The sequence below is a fragment of the Lampris incognitus genome, chromosome 13 (assembly GCF_029633865.1).
Source record: "Lampris incognitus isolate fLamInc1 chromosome 13, fLamInc1.hap2, whole genome shotgun sequence".
Taxonomy (NCBI): Eukaryota; Metazoa; Chordata; class Actinopteri; order Lampriformes; family Lampridae; genus Lampris; species Lampris incognitus.
This window is the reverse complement of record NC_079223.1, coordinates 12,434,771-12,453,394: the sequence shown is the minus strand read 5'-3', so window position 1 is coordinate 12,453,394 and position 18,624 is coordinate 12,434,771. Positions and strand designations below refer to the sequence as shown.

Genomic DNA, 18,624 nt, shown 5'->3' with positions numbered 1-18,624 from the left:
CCCTCCTGTGTTATCAGCAAGCAAAAATAGTTTTGCCCCGTCAGTCATTTCTGATGTCCCCTTTTCGAGTTAATCCTACTGCCAGGCCTGCACCAATGCTAACAGCTCACAATCACATTAAGTACCCACCAATACGGTGGAAGAACAGAGAAGAACAGATTTTGATTTTTGAGCTTAATAACTCGCAAGAGCTCCACTGTTACTCTCTGCACAGCTGAGAATAACATCAGGGGATACACTTCCACTCCCATTTAATCAACTAAATGAAACTCTACTATCTCTACCAACCCGCCATGTTTCCTGGTACCTAAGAACCAGATTACCATGAATAGACTCAACACATATGCCTGGAATGGACTCAGTGTCCAAACTTGGAACTGCAAGTCATGTGACACCATGGGACCCAAAAATACTTTTCCCCCATTGAGACACAATTGAAAACAAAGGCCTATAAAACTGGAGGGGAATTCTGGGCACCGCATAAGTGCAAAATCAACTCTTTGAATGATTAAGTTTTAAATCATTAAATCATCATCGCTGGCAGTCACTCAGGGTCGAGTATGACTGTCCTCCTTCTAGGTTCTTGTGGATCTTCAGGTGGGCGTAGAGGCCGAGCCTAGAGCCGCATATTTTGGGGCAATGTGGGCAAGGGTGTGACGAAGTGGTTGAGGATGTGATTTGGACCTTTCTGCTAACTCGCTCTTCTCCCGGATTGCCACCTTGTCATGGTGGAGAAGTTTGCGTGTACTAATGATCCCAAGAGCTATGCCATCCGGAGTTTGGCTCCTGGTCAGGTCACCCAAGGCAGAGATGTCAAGGGGGAGGTTCCAGGCGAAACCTCAACGACGGAACTGGTGGAAGATGTCTTCAGGTCACAATGCCAGTGAAGGTGGATGAAGGCTACAACAGCGGGTGGTCCCCTATCATCTTGGTTCTCCATGCCATTGGACTCTGGCCACCCCCTGCCAAGGGCCATGTGGTGGCTGCAGACGCATCAGCCTGTCCATGTAAAAAGCTGTCATGTGCAGGTGTCCTCCTGCAAGGATCAATCCATAAACATCCAGGGTCAAAGCCCTGTGGCCATCAGGAAGAGCTGACAGGGGCAGGACAGCAAAGTCTGGCAGCCCCTAGCCACAACCTGGCACACAGGCGGTGGGGGTCTGATCAGTCGATAAGCCCTGAGACTGAGGCAGAGGAGCTTCTCGGCTGCTGCATCCATGACCGAACAGCCCTATTTAGGATCTGCTGTGCTCACCCTAGTTAGGGAGGGGGGTAGAAAAGGTGCCCTAAACATAGTCTAGTCTGCCTCATACCTCCTGTCTGGACCACTGCATCCAGAGAGATCACCACCATGCAGTCAGAATCATTAAGTACACTTATATAATAATTCACTTTTTTATCATGAATGTGAATATTGGGACCACCATTTGTGCATTTAAATATATTTATTAGAAGTTGGGGGGGGGGTCACAAAAATACCTTCGTAGAAAAAAGGTGACAATTTAAAAGGGAACGGTGGGGAGGTATTTGGTACGGTCTTGAGGGTACCAAGCTGCATGGCCTCTGATTTAGAAGGATTGATTTTATAGCCTAAAAAAATATTAAATACATCAGTAACACAGATAAGAGCAGGTCTGAGGTGTCAAGACGGGAGAAGAAATAACCCCACACATCACCTGTGTGGGGTTATTTTGTGACGCCTATCATTGAAAACCAGACCTTGTATCAAGGGCGTTGACCCAGTGTCCTCAGCCAGAGGCCCAATAGCGAGCGTGAACAGCAGCAGTGATGAGTGGCACTTTTGTCAAGTCCCCCTGAGTGAGGACATTTTTTTGACTGAAGCTCTCACAAAGCACTGCAGCCCGGGTTGCCATATTAAAGCCTGACCCATTTACAAAGTTATTCCCAAAACCAAATTTATATAAGGCCGCTCTAATTGGTCAAATGCTTTCTCTGCATTGAGAGAAAGCACCACACCATCCACATTCCACCGCTGAAATGACCAAATCACGTTGAAGCTGAATGCCGAATGCCGCCGAGGAACACATCCAGATTAAAAAGAAAACGTTGGATATGACGGAGACATCAGAGATGAGCTTCTGAAAATTTCAGTAAATGATCTACTAGTCTCGAGCGGCTGACAAGCTCAGCAGCAGATGGTTTTTCCCTGCTGAGACAAGCTCTGCGTCCACTCCACCACTACAACCATTCAACATGCCACCACACCACACCAGGGGTCCTTATGGACACATCTACACATCTGCACCACCACTACGCACAACACCTGCCACATTTCCACCCAACGCTACCACAACTGTATCACCACACACAACTGGCTCCACCTCACCTATGCGGGGATCAGGGCGGTGCTCCTTCACACGAGCCCTTTTTCGGGATATCTGAAATTTTTGACAAAAACTATTAGGAGGATGCTGTTTGGGGCCTGCATCTTTATATTTTTTATTAATATTTTTATATTTTATTGTTATTTCTTTTTCAATACGGTTATTATTCGAGACCTTGTAAAGACTTTTTGTGTTTTAAGACTGTTGCTGAGGTTCACCTGTTGCTGGGTTGTTACCTTGTGTTGTTAGGCAGCTCCTATGGCGTATGTACATGAGAGGTCTGTTCTGTTTTTCATGGAATCTCAACCGCTTTAAGTTTTTCTGAAAAGGCAGCTCATTTTGTACTACCTTGCAAGTGCCTTCATCATTTCAAGTGTTAATTGTGAAAAGACGTCTCTTTTTGATTTGATGTGTCACGTTAGCCCTTCACCGACACGCTTTGGCCACCTGTTGTTTTTAACCCTAACCTACTTTTTAGGTTAGGAGGTCAGGTTACGCTACTTGGGTTATTCGTTTTAGTGGCTAGTGGTGCCACCAAAACGAGCTGACAAGTCGTATGCAGCTGAAACAGTATTCAGGCTGGTGATGACTTCTTGTGCAGTGACCGATTCAGTGCCACCAGTCTGAAGTGTGCATTCAGTGAAGAGTTTGAAAACTGCAGAGACGTCTGAGTGGTGAGACATAGTGCTGTGAACTATGGGTGCTGTAAACTAACTTTCACACAACTTGGAAGGCATGACAACCACATACGTCACACATCGTTTTCGTTTTAAACAAAATTGCATTAACATTGATTGGCTGTAAAGAACAACCTTTAAGGCAACATACTATTTTATTTTTGTGTGTGTTCAAGATCATACAGCACAGACCCTGAGCAGCCTCCGTGGCCAACAGAGAAGAACTGCAGTCCCTGTTATGGATCAAGGAACTCAGTAAGGACCTCCTGACCTTCTCCCCTTCTGCTGTGATGCAGTCGGCTCTGAAATATGTATGTCTGTGTGGCTGGCTGGTTGTCCTTGTCATGCTGAATTGCTTCGATGACTCTGCTCTCGTCCACCGTCTCCTCGGTGGCCTCACAGTTGTTATGGAGCGCAAAACAGGCATAGATAACGAAGGGAAGGTCATTTAGATTAATGACCATCGCCCTTCTCAATGCTCCAAACCGTGCTTTCAGTCCGCCAAAAGCACATTCAATGACCACTCTAGCTCGACACAAGGACCCTCCATAACACCGTCACGGACCTGATGCACTGAGGGATGCCTTGGGCTCAGTGAAACCCTACAAGTTCCTCTACTTTGGACTCAGTGACTGTACAGGGCCCAAGTGGACAGTGATTGCCTCACAGACTTATCTTACTATTTTCAAAACACCTGTCTTGACATTCCAGAAGCGTTCGTTGTCTTGCGTAATCTCCCCTCGTCGGCTAAACAGAGTGTGGACGCAACTTTTGGACAACAGGTGATCTCATTACAGTTGTCTGCCCTTCAGTGTGCGGGTGACCCAGCACGTCCCCTAAAGGTCCTCTCCAAATGTCTGGTAAATGTCATTGTGTAGGGTTTGCATTACATCACGGGGACATCTAGAAGACTTCCCAGATAGCAAAAGTTGTTGATTCAACATTGAATTATGGTCAAAAGGGTTGTTTTTGGGTGAGGTTGAGAAATCCAAATTGATTCGACATTTAATAACAGACACAGTTTAAATGTGAAAAAAACAAAACAATGTTGAATCAACATTGCAATAAGGGGTAGGTTTTCAGGATTGAAATGGCAACACTGAGTCAATGTTTCAATGTGCACAATGCCCGCCTGGCTGTGATTGGCTAGACTGCTTTCTCGGTTGGCGCTCAATTGATTTGATTTTTTTTTGTCAGTTGATTGACGCACGTCATGCAGCAGAACATGAGCTTGAAAGATCATTTTCAGAGGCTGCTCATCAACATGACTGAAAGATGTCAGCGATGTCGTCAAGAAGTGGCTGCGTTATGCACCAGAGGGGGGGGGGGATAAAGAGGATTGATGGAAGAAAGGAAGTTAAAGACTGTTTATATTACATGCTATGCTTTGATTGTTGTTGCCTCAACATAACGATTCTTGATTGTTCCGTTTTAAATTGGCGCAGAGATAGCTTACGGATCAATGAGCAAATGTTTTGGAAAGCTCGTGGGCGATAGCTATCTAAAATAGTTAAAATAGACTTTAGATTTTATCATTGGTTTATTATGTAGCATTGTTTCACGAGCTCTTGGCTTGTGCGTGGATAATTTGACGGTGTAGTATATGAGTTTGAACATATACACGAAGTAATACGGGGGTGAGCCTATACTATAGGTAATATGACGAGAGGCCAGTAGGCGTGCTCTCAGTCTCCTCATCAGTCTCCTCATCAGTATAAACCAGTCTCCTCATCAGTATAAACCACAATAGACGGCCTGGATGGTTCTGGAGAGTCTGATTAAAATTCACTTTGCACTAATAATTTACGTGTGTATTATCTTATAGCCCAAGTTAAACCCAGTGGTGTAGTAGTGACTGAGGAAGTGTATACGATAACAGAAAATATTTGGAATTTGTGGTTTTGATAGTGTGGAATCGCAAGGCATTTGCCTCGGGTTCAAAGTGATTTCAACTTAAAATTGTACAATAAAGAAAAAGAGGATGATTCTTCAGTTTCTTTTAGTATAGCCTAGGCCAGACGAAGAGCATGCTGTAAAGCATATAAATGATTATTATAACATCGTTTCAATGTCAAATAAACTAAACTTAACTTTTAAGATAATAGCTGAATCAATATTGATTCAATATCAGCCATGATTGAGAATCCAACGTTATTTCAACAGTGTACATATCGAGTGCTTTCAACAGTGAATCCACGTCGTAAATCAATGTGGATTCAATGCCTCTGCCTGGCAACATCTCAGTGTTGATTCAACGGCATTTTGCTATCTGGGTTTTCCCTAACGTCCCTGTAATGTCCTCGGGACGTCCCGCCATAACGTCCCAGTGACATCCCCAGGACGTCTAGAAGACCTAACGCCCCTGTAATGTCCTCAGAACGTTTTTTAAACGTCCGACAATAACGTCCCCGTGACGTCCCCGCGACGTCCCTGGGACGTCCCCTAACGTCCCTGCAATGTCCTCATGACGTCCCGCAATAACGTCCACGTGACGTACCAGGGACGTCTAGAAGACCTAACGCCCCTGTAATGTCCTCAGGACGTTTTTTGAACGTCCGACAATAACGTCCCCGTGACGTCCCTGGGACGTCCCCTAACGTCCCTGCAATGTCCTCATGACGTCCCGCAATAACGTCCACGTGACGTACCAGGGACGTCTAGAAGACCTAACGCCCCTGTAATGTCCTCAGGACGTTTTTTGAACGTCCGACAATAACGTTCCCGTGACGTCACTGGGACGTCCCCTAACGTCCCTGCAATGTCCTCATGACGTCCCGCAATAACGTCCACGTGACGTCCCGGGGACGTCTATAATACCTAACGCCCCTGTAATGTCCTCAGGACGTTTTTTGAATGTTCCTCAGTAACAACCCCGTGACATAATGAAAACCCTACACAATGACATTTACCGGACGTTCGGAGAGGACCTTTAGGGGACGTGCTGGGGACGTTTCTTTGTTTGCTGGGGAAGCGTCTCATTCAGAGACAGCAGCGATATCCTTGACAAACGGAAGTTTTCTCACCATTCTTCAGCAACAATCACTTCATCTTCGAAGTTGTCTCACCAGCTAGAGGTCTGACCCGGTCTCGTCCAAAACCAGCGACGTTGGCGACGGGTTCTGTGTCGGAGCGTTGGATTACGTAGCAGTGACCTCGGTAGCGGCTCAGTTCCTCGATACACTGGGAGAGTAACAGTACATTCATGAGTACACAAAAGACCGAGAACCAACACTATTTTGACCACGTCCGCAACTACGCAAAATGTCGCTTCATGTAAACAAAGGCGATAACGGCGCACACTCTGACGTCACAAGCCCAAACCCCATTTTCTCTGTCTAGACGTCAGAACAGTTTCTTCCCCCTGGAAGTTTTCCTTCATTGACCTAAAACGCAGTTTGCGTGTGGACGAAAGACCAAAACGGATAGAAAGGGCTACGTTTTCAAAAACACCCGATGGGAACAAATACCCACCTCTGGCTTCCCACCCGCAGACACGGCCAAATGTGTCTAGGGACGCCCGACCAAGCTGGAGGTAACAGGGGGATTCGATCCGGCGACCCCCGTGTTGGTAAACAACGGAATAGACAGCGTCGCCACCCGGACGCGTGCCGTGCGTGCGTGCGTGCGTTATTTAACTACCTTTGTTCTAAGTGAGACTTGTTTTCCACTCTGCATCTGCTCAGATGATTTGTAGAATCTTCTTCTTCCATTCACTCAGCACGAGTCTGATGGGCCAGAGCGTGCAGGTGTTGCAGTGGCCCTCCCTACAGTCAGCAGTGACAATGACACAAGTCCAGTTCACTGCCAGTCTGAAAATCTCTGTGCTCATTGTAAGTGACATTGGGACCAGCCTTGCCAATGCCTTCCTGCTACTGTTTGCATTGATCTACGGACGACACCTCAGCTATCCCAAAGGACGGACCAACACTTTTAAATTCGCTCAGAAGATTTTACTTGGTTTGGAAGGTGGCGAATTGTCGTGCAAGTTGCACCCGTCAAGAATGACTTGATGATACATGTGTAGAAGTTCATCTGATTAAGGGGGTTGTGGGGTGGGGCATTATTGGAGGCATTTCCCCTCTGGTTCAACGTGTGTTCCCTCTGTGAGGATAATGCCTTGAAAAGTTGCTGCACTTTAATTCAGCCAGATGAATTAGGGAGGCATGGCTCAGGAGGTAGAGTGGGTCGTCTGGTCAGAAGGTCACCAGTTCTATCCCCAGCGACTCCAGAGAGCGTGTCGAAGTGTCCTTGAGCAAGACACGGAACTCCTAACTGCTCCTGATGAGCAGCTTGGCGCCTTGCATGGCAGTCTCCACCATCAGTGGGTGAATGTGAGGCATGCACTTTGAGTGGTCGGTAGACTAGAAACGCCTGTATAAATGCAGTATATTTGTTTTATCATGAACCAGAATACACTGTGCATCTGATACTGGTTAATGTACCATATATACATTTCAGATTTGTAAAGGGTTCATCAACAGTTTGTGGTATTATTGTAATTTCATCCAAGTTGCAGCCCTGTTGCCCTATTCATGTTTTAGCCAGGTAGCCAAATGTACACATTGCCTTTGCATTTTATGTACTTTTTCTAATGATTATTTATTTTTCTGTCTTTTAAGTGTTAACAGTGCAGTGTGTTGAATGGGAGCGAGAAAGAAAATACGGTTCAAAAGAAGACATTTACTCAAGCTGTTGATGTTAGTTGTACTCAGTGTAATTGAGGCGATGAAGGTCCCACAAAAGTTTTGAGTCACGTGATTTTGAGTTTAACAAGTCAGTGTGTTGGACTAATGAGTAATGGAAAAAACACAAAAAGATCAATAAATATTGAGTATATGACATAATAGAGTATGTCTGTGTTCTTATATCCTTAAGATCTGTTAACTTAATGCCATGGGAGAGGTGGTTGAAAACTTTACGTCACATTAGCTGGAACAAGTTTGAGTTGACTTAATGAGCCCTTTAAAAGGTTCATGTAGCATGTAATACAAATATTACAAATATTACATGTAATACAAATATCTAAGCTCTGAAAACATTTGACTTTTAAGTTCTTCAGCTTATGGCAATGATCAGTTGCCTTGGTTTTTTTATTTATTCATTTTTTTTTAGTTCTGTTAGGGTACCATTTGAGACCACACTAAACTGACACCGGTCCTGCTGCCTTGCAGTACCTCGGTCCTCCGCTAGATGGCAGCGGTGGCCTGGGCACCGCGAGACGCCCGTGCGGCCTCGTCGGCTGACGCATCGCCTCGCCAGCTCAGGGACGATGAAGATGATTCACTGCCGCCCGTCCAGGGACGCAGATCTAATAATACATACTAAATTATTCAGACAGAGCAAAGGGGTTATAGTCTTTCTGCAACACACAAGTCCACGTCGACCCTTACGCGTGAAATTCCTCAGAGGGGAAATTCTGACCAGCCTCTCAGCTTCTTCGCCCTGGTAGAAGCAAATGATTTCTAGTGTAACAAGTCCAGAAAAATAGGTTACACTAGTAATACGAGTGTTCACGAAGAAGACAAGAAAAAAACAAAACTAAACTGCCAGCTCGTTTTTCTCCCAAATGGGGCGTTTTTCCTGGCGGAAGGAACCTGAGCCATCGTGGCCGGGTTCTGCTGTGTGGAGCAGTGGGGAGACGTGTTATTTGGTTCATGTTGCGGCTGTAGGCTGACAGCTCAGTCCACAGAGATGTCCACAGTAATCCCGCTGTCCCCAGCATGTGTGTCCACTGCCTTCACATCCTCCCCCTTTCCCTTCCTCCCGATTTCTCTCTCCCTCTGACCATCAGTATGGCCGTGCACGCTCGCGTAGGGGCGACGCGATAACCGGTGACGTCACAAATGTCTTTGGAGGCGACAGCAGCGCCTTTCTTCAATCAATCAATCAGCTTCACGCAGCCTGCATGCGCAGGGCCATGGTGAGACAGGGTTTTGTTTTTTTGTTTTTTTTCGGTCACTGGCCCAATCCCCCAAAAGCCCCAATTTAATGTGCCTTTATGCAAGACATAATTTAGTATAGTACCTATCATGTGACGCAATGACCAATACCGTTACATTTTGCCTGCTTGGATAGGCTGCCAAATAATCACAGATCTTTAGGTTCTTCAGTGAGTCGACCCATGACGTCGAAAGGCGTCACGGGTCAACTCACGTGACATGTTTGCGAGTATGGAAAGACAGTTACTTGGAAAAATACCCATATTAAGACAATTAAGACCGTATACTGGCGGAGTATAGATGAGTCCTCAGTAAAGGTTCCAATACTTTACTAAAGTTGGGCGCCTGCAATGAGGAGAGAGATATAACCTCAGACAAGTGGCCCCCGGTGGGGAGGTCATGCCGGTATTTTGTAGGTCACCTATTTGGGGAATCCGCTCGTGGCGCGCAACGTGCGCACTGACCACCGCGTATCGGAGACAGAAAACAATGCGCCGCGGGTGAGAGAGATCGGCGCTGGCCGAGGTGAGAGCGCGGTGGGTAGGGGCTCCTTCTCCACACCAACACCGCCACGCGTGTGCGTCTTTGTCATCGTCAGACGGGTCCCCAATGTCCATGGATTAAAAAGGGGAGCCGAGGGCAGAGTGGTCGCTGCAGGGGGCAAATCACGGAAGCTCTGGGGATGGCAACGGGAGATGGTTCGTGGTAGAGGAGATGGTCTGTGCCAGGAACTCCGGGGGGGGGGAAGGGGGGGTCCGCGAACACGGTGGTCTCGGAGGCTCTTGCGCCTCGGCTGCTGAGGATTGCGCAGGACTCCGCAGAGGCTGCGGCGGAGGCGAGCCGCCTGTCCGACCAGCGCCAGTCAGCCCCTCGCGATGGAGACGAACGGGACGCGGTGCGGAGCGCAGATCCTGAGCTACGGCCGGGTGGAGAAAGTTCTGATCGGCGGAGTTCTCACCGTGCTCACGCTCTCCACGATCTGCGGGAACTTGCTCGTGGTCATCTCCGTGTGTTTCGTCAAGAAGCTGCGCCAGCCGTCCAACTACCTGATCGTTTCGCTGGCGGTGGCGGACCTCTCCGTGGCCCTGGCCGTCATGCCTTTCGTCAGCATCACGGACCTGATCGGCGGTCGGTGGGTTTTCGGTCAGTTTTTCTGCAACGTGTTCATCGCCATGGACGTGATGTGCTGCACCGCGTCAATCATGACGCTGTGCGTGATCAGCATCGACAGGTAAGCGTCCCGCTGAACTTCGCCTCACCTCGCGCGTGGAGAGAGTTCGCACGTGGGGGAAAGCGTCCGCGGGACGTGAAGGCGTTTATCCCCAAATGGGTAAAAGGCTTATGAGAGCTACTGACTTCAATAAACGGAACCACACGTCTTTACATTTCTGTGTGCTGTCTTTCCACACTTTCAAACAACAGGTTTGGGCTCATTTCAACAGTGTGCTGTAACGTGCGTGGATAACCAGACACGCTGGCCGCTGGCTCGCGGGTCTGACCCTTTAGTCGAGCGGTTAGCGATGTCTCCTGCGGTGCGGGCAATACGGGTTCGCTTCCCGGCCGCGGCACTTCCTGTGGTTACCCCCGAATTCGCTACAGTACGTTCTCTCATTTAATTAACATTTGTATCTGCAAGAGAGCAGCAGTCAGCCGGTGTATTCCTGCATGGAGAGAGAGGCCAGTGGATTGGCTGAGGAGTCCTGCCTCACCAACGCAAGTGTCCAACAACGGGTGGTCGGTCTGTGGATCCAAGGACACACCATGAGACCAAAAGCAAGACCGGGAGAGGTTAGACTCGTGCACTCTTTGTGTCTGTCAAGTGAAAAGAAGGGGCTGGCGAGTCCACATGTATCAGAGGAGGCATGTGGTAGTCTGCAGCCCTCCCCGGATCGGCAGGGGGGGGTGGAAGAGCGACCAGCACGCCTCGGAAAGAGTGGGGTAATTGGCCGGCTACAACTGGGGAGAAAAAGGGGGAAATTAAAAAACAAACATGCATGTCAGGGTTTATACTCCTGTCTGTGCCCCGGACCAAGGCAGTGGGGGAAAGAACTGGACTTGGTCCCCGGCCCCCGGGCACAGCATTGGAGGCGGCAGCCCACTGCTCCCAGCTACACAGATCACAGCTAGGGTGGGTTTTTAATTTGCAGTAACTGCATTTCCCCAAGAGCATGAATAAAGGAAACTCAATTTTAATGAATTTAAAGGGTCCAGTAATTCACTGAAGTTGGGAACCTGCAATGCGGAGAGAGATAACAAGGGAGTGTAACAGGATATGGGAGGTGGGAGGAGGGGGTCATCCCATCATAACAAATATATTTACAGATATGGAACATAGTCCAGCTCTTCATTCAGGTCTGAGCTCGTAATGGCCCCTTAGCTTGAAGATCCAGAGTGTTTCTCTTTGTAAGAGTTTCCCCCCCCTCTCGGGCGTCTCCGTGGCCTCTATACCTGCTGCTCTGAGTGGGTCCGGGTCACTTCCGCGGTGCTGCGTACCACGCTTAGCCATGGGCTAGTCTCCATTTCCTGTGCGAATGACATATTTGCACTCAGCGATTCTCCTTCAGTTCTCTGTTTGTCCTCCCCACATGAAAACACCCACATGGGCGTTGTAGGTGGAATACTACGCGAGTTGCATTGCAACTCCTGCACCCTTTTATAGTATCTGAGTGTCCATCCTAGAAGTTGTTAGTTTGCTGCATGGTGTAGCAGTGATGACATCTACCACACTTGAAACGCGGCCTGGGATCGAGGCGAGACCCTTTCCGTCTCCCGGTAGCTCGCTACGGACCAACCTGTCTCCTGTCGCAGGTGCTCCTCTGAAACTGACGGCTGGTGCCGGCCGAAACGCGTCTTTAAGAAGTGGACCACTTTCTATGATTCTCTAATTAGCGTTGACGAGTTGCTTTATTTAATTTGCTCCGGCGTTGCACTGTGTCACAGAGTATACCTTTTTAGATGTTGCAAAGCAGTGGGCCTTGGTGTTTTCTGGTAATGACTTATTGACCACAAAGCAAAGTACACGTCTAACCTCTCTCTCTGGGTTTTGGTCTCAAGTTATATATTCTCGTGTCGATTTACAGGCATTGGAAATGAAAATAGTAATCGTACCGTAGCCCAAAAGTGCATGTCAAATCAAGTGTAAGTAGTGCACAATAGGCAGATCATCGGCAATGGGGGTTTGAATTACAGCTAACATGGATTACGCCACAAATCGGTGTAAGGGTCGTGCTCAGAGGTCATCCGGAGGAAGGCCGTGACGGAGAAGGAGTTTTTAGCCGTTCTTGGAAGTGAACGAGACTTTAAGGCGAGCTTTGATGGAGGCCCGGAGTTCCCTCCACTACTTTGTGGCCACTTGAGAGGAAAGTCTGGACACATGGAGTAACCCAGGGCACCCCTTAATAAGGGTCTGCAGAGCCAACATCAAGACGGCGACCCGAACGATAGTAAGGACGCGACCAGCTGGAGACGTGTGCGCAGCAGGTGGAAGACCGGACGTGTAGCATCGTTCTGGATCCTTTGCAGCGTATTGCATAATGCACAGGCGGGGGGGGACTGGTGAGGAGTACCCCGCAGTAGTCTAACTGGGATTAAAAGGCTTGGTCCAGGAGCTGGGTTGAATCTAGCGTGATGTCCCCACATGCCTCCTCCATCACTTGCAGGTTCCACCGCCGTGGGGAGAAAGAAATCCTCGGTGGGAGAACACATGATTGGGGTGAGGTCCAGTTTTGCTGCTTACTCGTGCACCCTGTCGCTTAACTATCAACAGAAGTTCAGGTTGTGGTGTCGGAGTTAAACGTACCGAGGGGGTAAAGGACTTTCTGGATAGAGTACACTGTGCAACCCGTGTTTTATTAAGGAGCTTTCATTTTTAATTTAGAGTTTTGCACAAACAAGCTCCACAGACCTGCAGCATGTGTGGAAACAGGTGCACTGGTGTTCATAACTTTGGGGAATGAGTCTTTCGTTTGGTAGCTGATGAAACCGGTTTGGGAGTTTTGCTCAGAATCAGTGACTCTGAGGAAACCCGTAAGGCGGTGTCGTACCACGTGTTGCTGAGCAGCTGAGGAGGGGGTACTGCCTTGCCAACAGGCACCCTGATAATGGCCACTGAGGTGGGTCTTCACACCTGCACAGTTCAGTCTGGACTTTATGAACGATTTCATTTTTGACAGGCGTGGACACGTACAGGGAAGTCTGGTGCACGACACCTGCAAACGGCTCCCCAAAAGACGAGGGGCCTGAGTCCGCCTCCAAACGGTGGTGCGGGTCCGTTTTTGTGTGAGAGCAACATCAACAAAGTCTGAATAATAAAACAACAACAGGAAGTGATGTCGTGTGGTATCCTCCGGGGTCACGGTGGGATGTTTTGGGGTATTTGAGTTGGTGGGGTCAATAGAGGCTTCATTTGCATGATTAAAATCAACTTTAAATTACCTTTTGTTTGTTTTTTTTAGTATAAAACAAGGCATTACGTTAAAAAAATAATCCCACATGCATTTTTTTGGGTAAGGGCGTTTAATGGGTTCAGTGACCCCCCTGGGACTCACCCACAGGACGCCTAAGGCAAACGTCATTGGTGCATTTCATTCATTCACGACAGTGTCACTAGTAGATTGTTTGAAATAGGAAAAAAATATTCTTACATTTTTTTTTCCTGCCTGGTTTCCTGTTGACAGTCTCACCAAGAGGTCCGCTTGCTCGTGGGCCACGTGAAAGGAACCGCTACAGTGCAGGGGGAACTGGACCGGACCTCTTGAGGCCCGTGTTATACGTGACGGCGGCCGAGAGCGTCGGTCCTCCGCCGGTCTTATTCAGGGCCACGCGGGTGTTTGAGCAGCCTCGTGAGCCGAAGCAGTCTGGCAAGTGGACCAGAATGTTTTCCGAGAAGCAGTCTGGCGTCCTTCTCACCCAGCCTTTCTCAGAGACAAATACGGTCAACGTGCGGCGCTCATGCTCGCCAAAGCCATAGCGCGCATGTCTCTCAGCACATCTGCTTCTGAGGCGTCGTGGCGTTCAGCGACCTCGCGCCACATCCGGATCCGTTTAGATTTCGTCTCTCATGAAAATGAATTGGGTTTTTGGATCCTGTTTGCCAATTATTCTGCTTCTGGAATATCCACCCATCCACCCATCCATCCACCCATCCGTCCATCCATCCATCATCCATACCGCTTATCCTGCTCTCAGGGTCGCGGGATGCTGAAGCCTATCCCAGCAGCCATTGGGCTTACGCCACAGGTCGCGCGCTCGCGCACGCACGCACGCACGCAATTTAGTACGGGTGAGTCACCTGACCTACATGTCTTTGGACTGTGGGAGGAAACCGGAGCCCCCGCAGGAAACCCACACAGACACGGGGAGAACATGCAGACTCCACACAGAGGACGACCCCCCAAGGTTGGACTACCCCGGGGCTCGAACCCGGGACCTTCTTGCCGTGAGGCGACCGCGCTACCCACTGCGCCACCCGCTTCTAGAGTATGTTTCGTAATAAGTATAAATGGCACATGATGAGGCGGTTACATGTTGTAGCGAATTCGGGGGGACAACGCAACCGCAGGAACTGCCGCGGCCGGGAAGCGAACCCGTATCGCCCGCACCGCAGGAGGCGTCGCTAACCGCTAGACTAAAGGGTCAGACCCGCCGGTCAGCGGCCAGCGTGTCTTCTTATCCATGCACGTTACAATATTTTAACGCGTTAGTAAATGTTGGAGAATTATTTTGCCAGCAACCACGGAGAGGACACGGCGTCCCCGGGCTACAAGAGCACGCTTCTGCCTGCCACTTGTCAGGGCTCCTCCGGGGCAAATGCACCTTATAAATCAACAACTGGCCATGATTTCTTAACGCAGCTTCAGACCTGACCAAAATCCAGCCCAACCAATCTAGAAATGCACCACACAGAACTCCTCTGCAGCAAGAGGAGTCCGCTTTAGTGCCGGGCAACGTTAAAGGCCATTACTTTAGCCCCCGGTGCATTTCTGCACTGGACCCGAACAGAGCCGGAGGTGAAATCCCATGTGTGGACATGAGACGAATGCTGCCACTCTTCACAAATCTACCGGATAAGCTGCCTCGGTTGGCTGTTGGTGATAAGGATGATGATGACGGATGTGGTTCATTAAATGATTCGTTAATTGTTCTGTCCTGCTCATTAATTTATGGCAACTGCATGATACTGACAGCGGTCATTCATTTCAAGGGTGTCAGTACACAGCACTGATTTTAGCCCGTGGATTTTTTTTTTTTTTGGGGGGGAGGATTTTTTCTCCCCAATTGCATCAGCCAACCTCCCCACCCTTCCGAGCCGTCGCTGCTCCACCCCCCTCTGCCGACCCCGGGGAAGGCTGCAGACTACCACATGCCTCCTCCGATACATGTGGAGTCGCCAGCTGCTTCTTTTCACGTGAGAGTGAGGAGTTTCACCAGGGAGACGTAGCGCGTGAGAGGATCACGCTATTCCCCCCCCCGGAACAGGCGCCCCGACCGACCAGAGGAGGCGCTAGTGCAGCAACCAGGACGCATTACCCACATCCGGCTGCCCACCCGCAGACACGGGCAATTGCGTCTGTAGGGACGCCCGACCAAGCCGGAGCTAACATGGGGATTCGAACCGGCGATCCCCGTGTTGGTAGGCAACGGAATAGACCGCTACACTACCCGGACGCCCATGGTAATTCATCCACAGCAATTCATGACATCCAAAGTACTGTGTGCGCATGCGCGTGCGCGCGTGCGTGCGTGTGTGAGAGAGAGGGGGAGAGATGCCCATTGCAACCCCCCCCATGACAAGACCCCTCCTCCACCATTACATGCAACACAGTAGAAATGACAGTAACCATATACACTACGGGCAGAGGTGAAGTACACATGTGGCCATGGGGAGGGATTTACGTGTCATCAGCTGACAAACGCTTTACACGCGGCTGAGTGCACGTGCGTCATGTGGCTTATTCCACGATCACGTGTTGACTCATTGCCGTTCAACGGCGCGGCCATTTTTGTTCGCCGTTCTGCCGTGTCGCATTTCCCCTGCACGAAGCTGTGAACTGCCCGCCCACCTCTCTGCCAGGCCCTGAAGTTGCTCTGCACGAGAGGAAGGCCGCACTCGATCTGCCGGATCAATGTGACCGATTTGTGAGACATGCGTGGCTAATGAGGCTGCTAATGAAATTAAATGAGGCTGTTTCTGTTATTTGGCTGTCTCTCTGCAGGTACCTGGGCATCACCAACCCTCTGACCTACCCCGTCAGACAGAGCGGCTGCTGCATGGCCAAAATGATCCTCTCGGTGTGGCTCCTCTCTGCCTCCATCACTCTCCCCCCTCTGTTCGGCTGGGCGCAGAACGTCAACGACGGCAGGGTGTGTCTAATCAGCCAGGATTTTGGCTACACGGTTTACTCCACGGCTGTGGCCTTCTACATCCCCATGTCCGTCATGCTGATCATGTACTACCGGATCTACCGAGCTGCCAAGCTGAGCGCGGCCAAGCACACCATCACCGGGTTCCCCAGAGACGGAGGGGAGGAGGCCGGGGTGGCACCGCCCGGAGGAGGAGAGGACGCGAGACAAGAGGAGGACCAGGGAGGCAGTATGGTGAGTGGAGACAGGCCAGGGACGGAGGAGGAGGAGGAGGAGGAGGAGAAACGGGCGGATGAAGAGGAGGAGGAGAGCACGGACTGCATGTCGGCGGCACTGAAGCTCCACAGGGAGGTGGAGGAGGAGTGTAGCACGCGCGTCTCCCGCCTCCTCAAGACTGGCGAGCACCACCATCGTCGCCGGAGGAAGAACCAGTCAATCTTCAAGCGGGAGCAGAAGGCCGCCGCCACCCTGGGCATCGTGGTGGGAGCTTTCGCCTTCTGCTGGATGCCCTTCTTCCTGGTGTCCACCGCCCGCCCCTTCATCTGTGGCGTGGAATGCAGCTGCGTCCCCCTTTGGTTGGAGCGCACTCTGCTGTGGCTGGGCTACGCCAACTCCCTCATCAACCCCTTCATCTACGCCTCCTTCAACCGCGACCTGAGGACCACCTACAGCAACCTGCTGCGATGCCGGTACCGGAACATCAACCGGAAGCTGTCGGCAGCGGGAATGCACGAAGCGCTCAAACTGGGGGAGAAGCCAGACTTGGTTATATAAAGGCTTCAGTGTGCTGCTCGGGACAGTAACGATGCCGCCTTGAAGAGGGAACAGCACAAAGGTGGCAGTCTGTTTTTTTTTCCTTCATAATATCTGTCAGTGCAGAACCAAGGACTGACAGCAAACACTATGATACAGTTTATACTGATGACTGACATGCAGCCACATAGAAGATGGCCTTCCTCGTCCTCTGGGTCTGCGTTGTTCAGGCTACCAGCTTTTTCACATACTTTTAATGAGGGCGGGAAAGTAACTGCAGTACTTGGTACGTTCAAAGCTACTGAAGTTCTAAACGAAGAGTCGGTTCTGTCATCCTGGATTACAAACTTGGGAACAAAAGATGTTGCTAAACCTGCTACAGAGATTTGTGAATCCCGCTGTGCACACCATGACAGTGATGGAGTGGGGGGACTGTTACCACCAGAGATGGAAATTTGCTGACTGGTCATTGTGGGGTATTTTTACTTTGAGCTACTTAACAGTTGTCCCCATTACCTATGAAGAAGTGAGGGTTTCTGGTGGAGCTTTGGGAATTGCCCTGCTAGGCTGATGCCGTTGATATTCTTGATGGCCGAGACTGTCTCACTCCTCCTAACCCTTGGTCTCTGGTGGCGTGGTGCTGTTTGAGAGGACAAGTAAGACCCTTGGCGGTTAAGGAGCGCTGAGGGTTGAAGATCACAGAAGCAAACTGTTTGCCGTATTGAACTAATGTGATGAGCCGCTAAGCTTTTGGGGGGACAAAATCTTGTCCAGTCATCAGAACGACTCCCTTAATCAGTTTGAATGCAAACTTTTAGTTCACTCGGCCATACGTTTTGTTGACATCAAGATAAGTGTGCTAACAATAGCCGAAGGGCTAATTCAAATCTGCTCTGTCTTTTACAATTCTATAGGAACTTTAAAACTCAACATAACCTGCCAGACTCATCACGAGCAACATGGCCCCGGGGGGTGGGGGTGGGGGTCTATGTTCCCTCACCTAACCTGATGACATCGATTCATGAGGGAACATAGGGTGTTGTCAAAAAGCTGGTAGCCGTCCGGGCAGCATAGCAGTCTATTCCGTTGCCTACCAACACGGGGATCGCCGGTTCGAATCCCCGCGTTATCTCCGGCTTGGTCGGGCATCCCTATGGACACAATTGGCCGTGTCTGCGGGTGGGAAGCCGGATGTGGGTATGTGTCCTGGTCGCTGCGCTGGCGCCTCCTCTGGTCGGCCGGGGCACCTGTTCGGGGAGGGGGGGACTGGGGGTAATAGCGTGATCCTCCCACGTGCTACGTCCCCCTGGTGAAACTCCTCACTGTCAGGTGAAAAGAAGCGGCTGGCGACTCCCACATGTATCCGAGGAGGCATGTGGTAGTCTGCAGCCCTCCCCGGATCGGCAGAGGGGCGGAGCAGCGACCGGGACGGCTCGGAAGAGTGGGGTAATTGGCTGGGTACAACTTGGGAGGGAAAAAAGGGGGGGGTTAGTATTATTGGATGATTCAGTTACAGCAAACCGAACTAAAGGAGTAATTTACCGAGAC

General features: G+C 50.0%; 1 protein-coding gene across 1 annotated transcript; it reads left to right on the top strand.

The window, feature by feature from the left end:
- The first annotated feature begins 9,764 nt into the window (after positions 1–9,764).
- On the top strand, positions 9,765–17,897 carry LOC130122899 (5-hydroxytryptamine receptor 7-like). The gene is made up of 2 exons (XM_056291953.1): positions 9,765–10,192; positions 16,176–17,897. The coding sequence occupies exons 1-2, from the start codon at positions 9,837–9,839 to the stop codon at positions 17,095–17,097; spliced, it is 1,278 nt and encodes a 425-aa protein (XP_056147928.1). The 5' UTR covers positions 9,765–9,836; the 3' UTR covers positions 17,098–17,897.
- The last annotated feature ends 727 nt before the right edge of the window (positions 17,898–18,624 follow it).

Excerpts from the sequence above, each read along its gene's own strand:
- LOC130122899 (XM_056291953.1), top strand. The coding sequence starts at position 9,837 with ATGGAGACGAACGGGACGCGGTGCGGAGCGCAGATCCTGAGCTACGGC. Across the intron at positions 10,193-16,175 it reads TGCGTGATCAGCATCGACAG|GTACCTGGGCATCACCAACC; the intron begins GTAAGCGTCCCG and ends GTCTCTCTGCAG.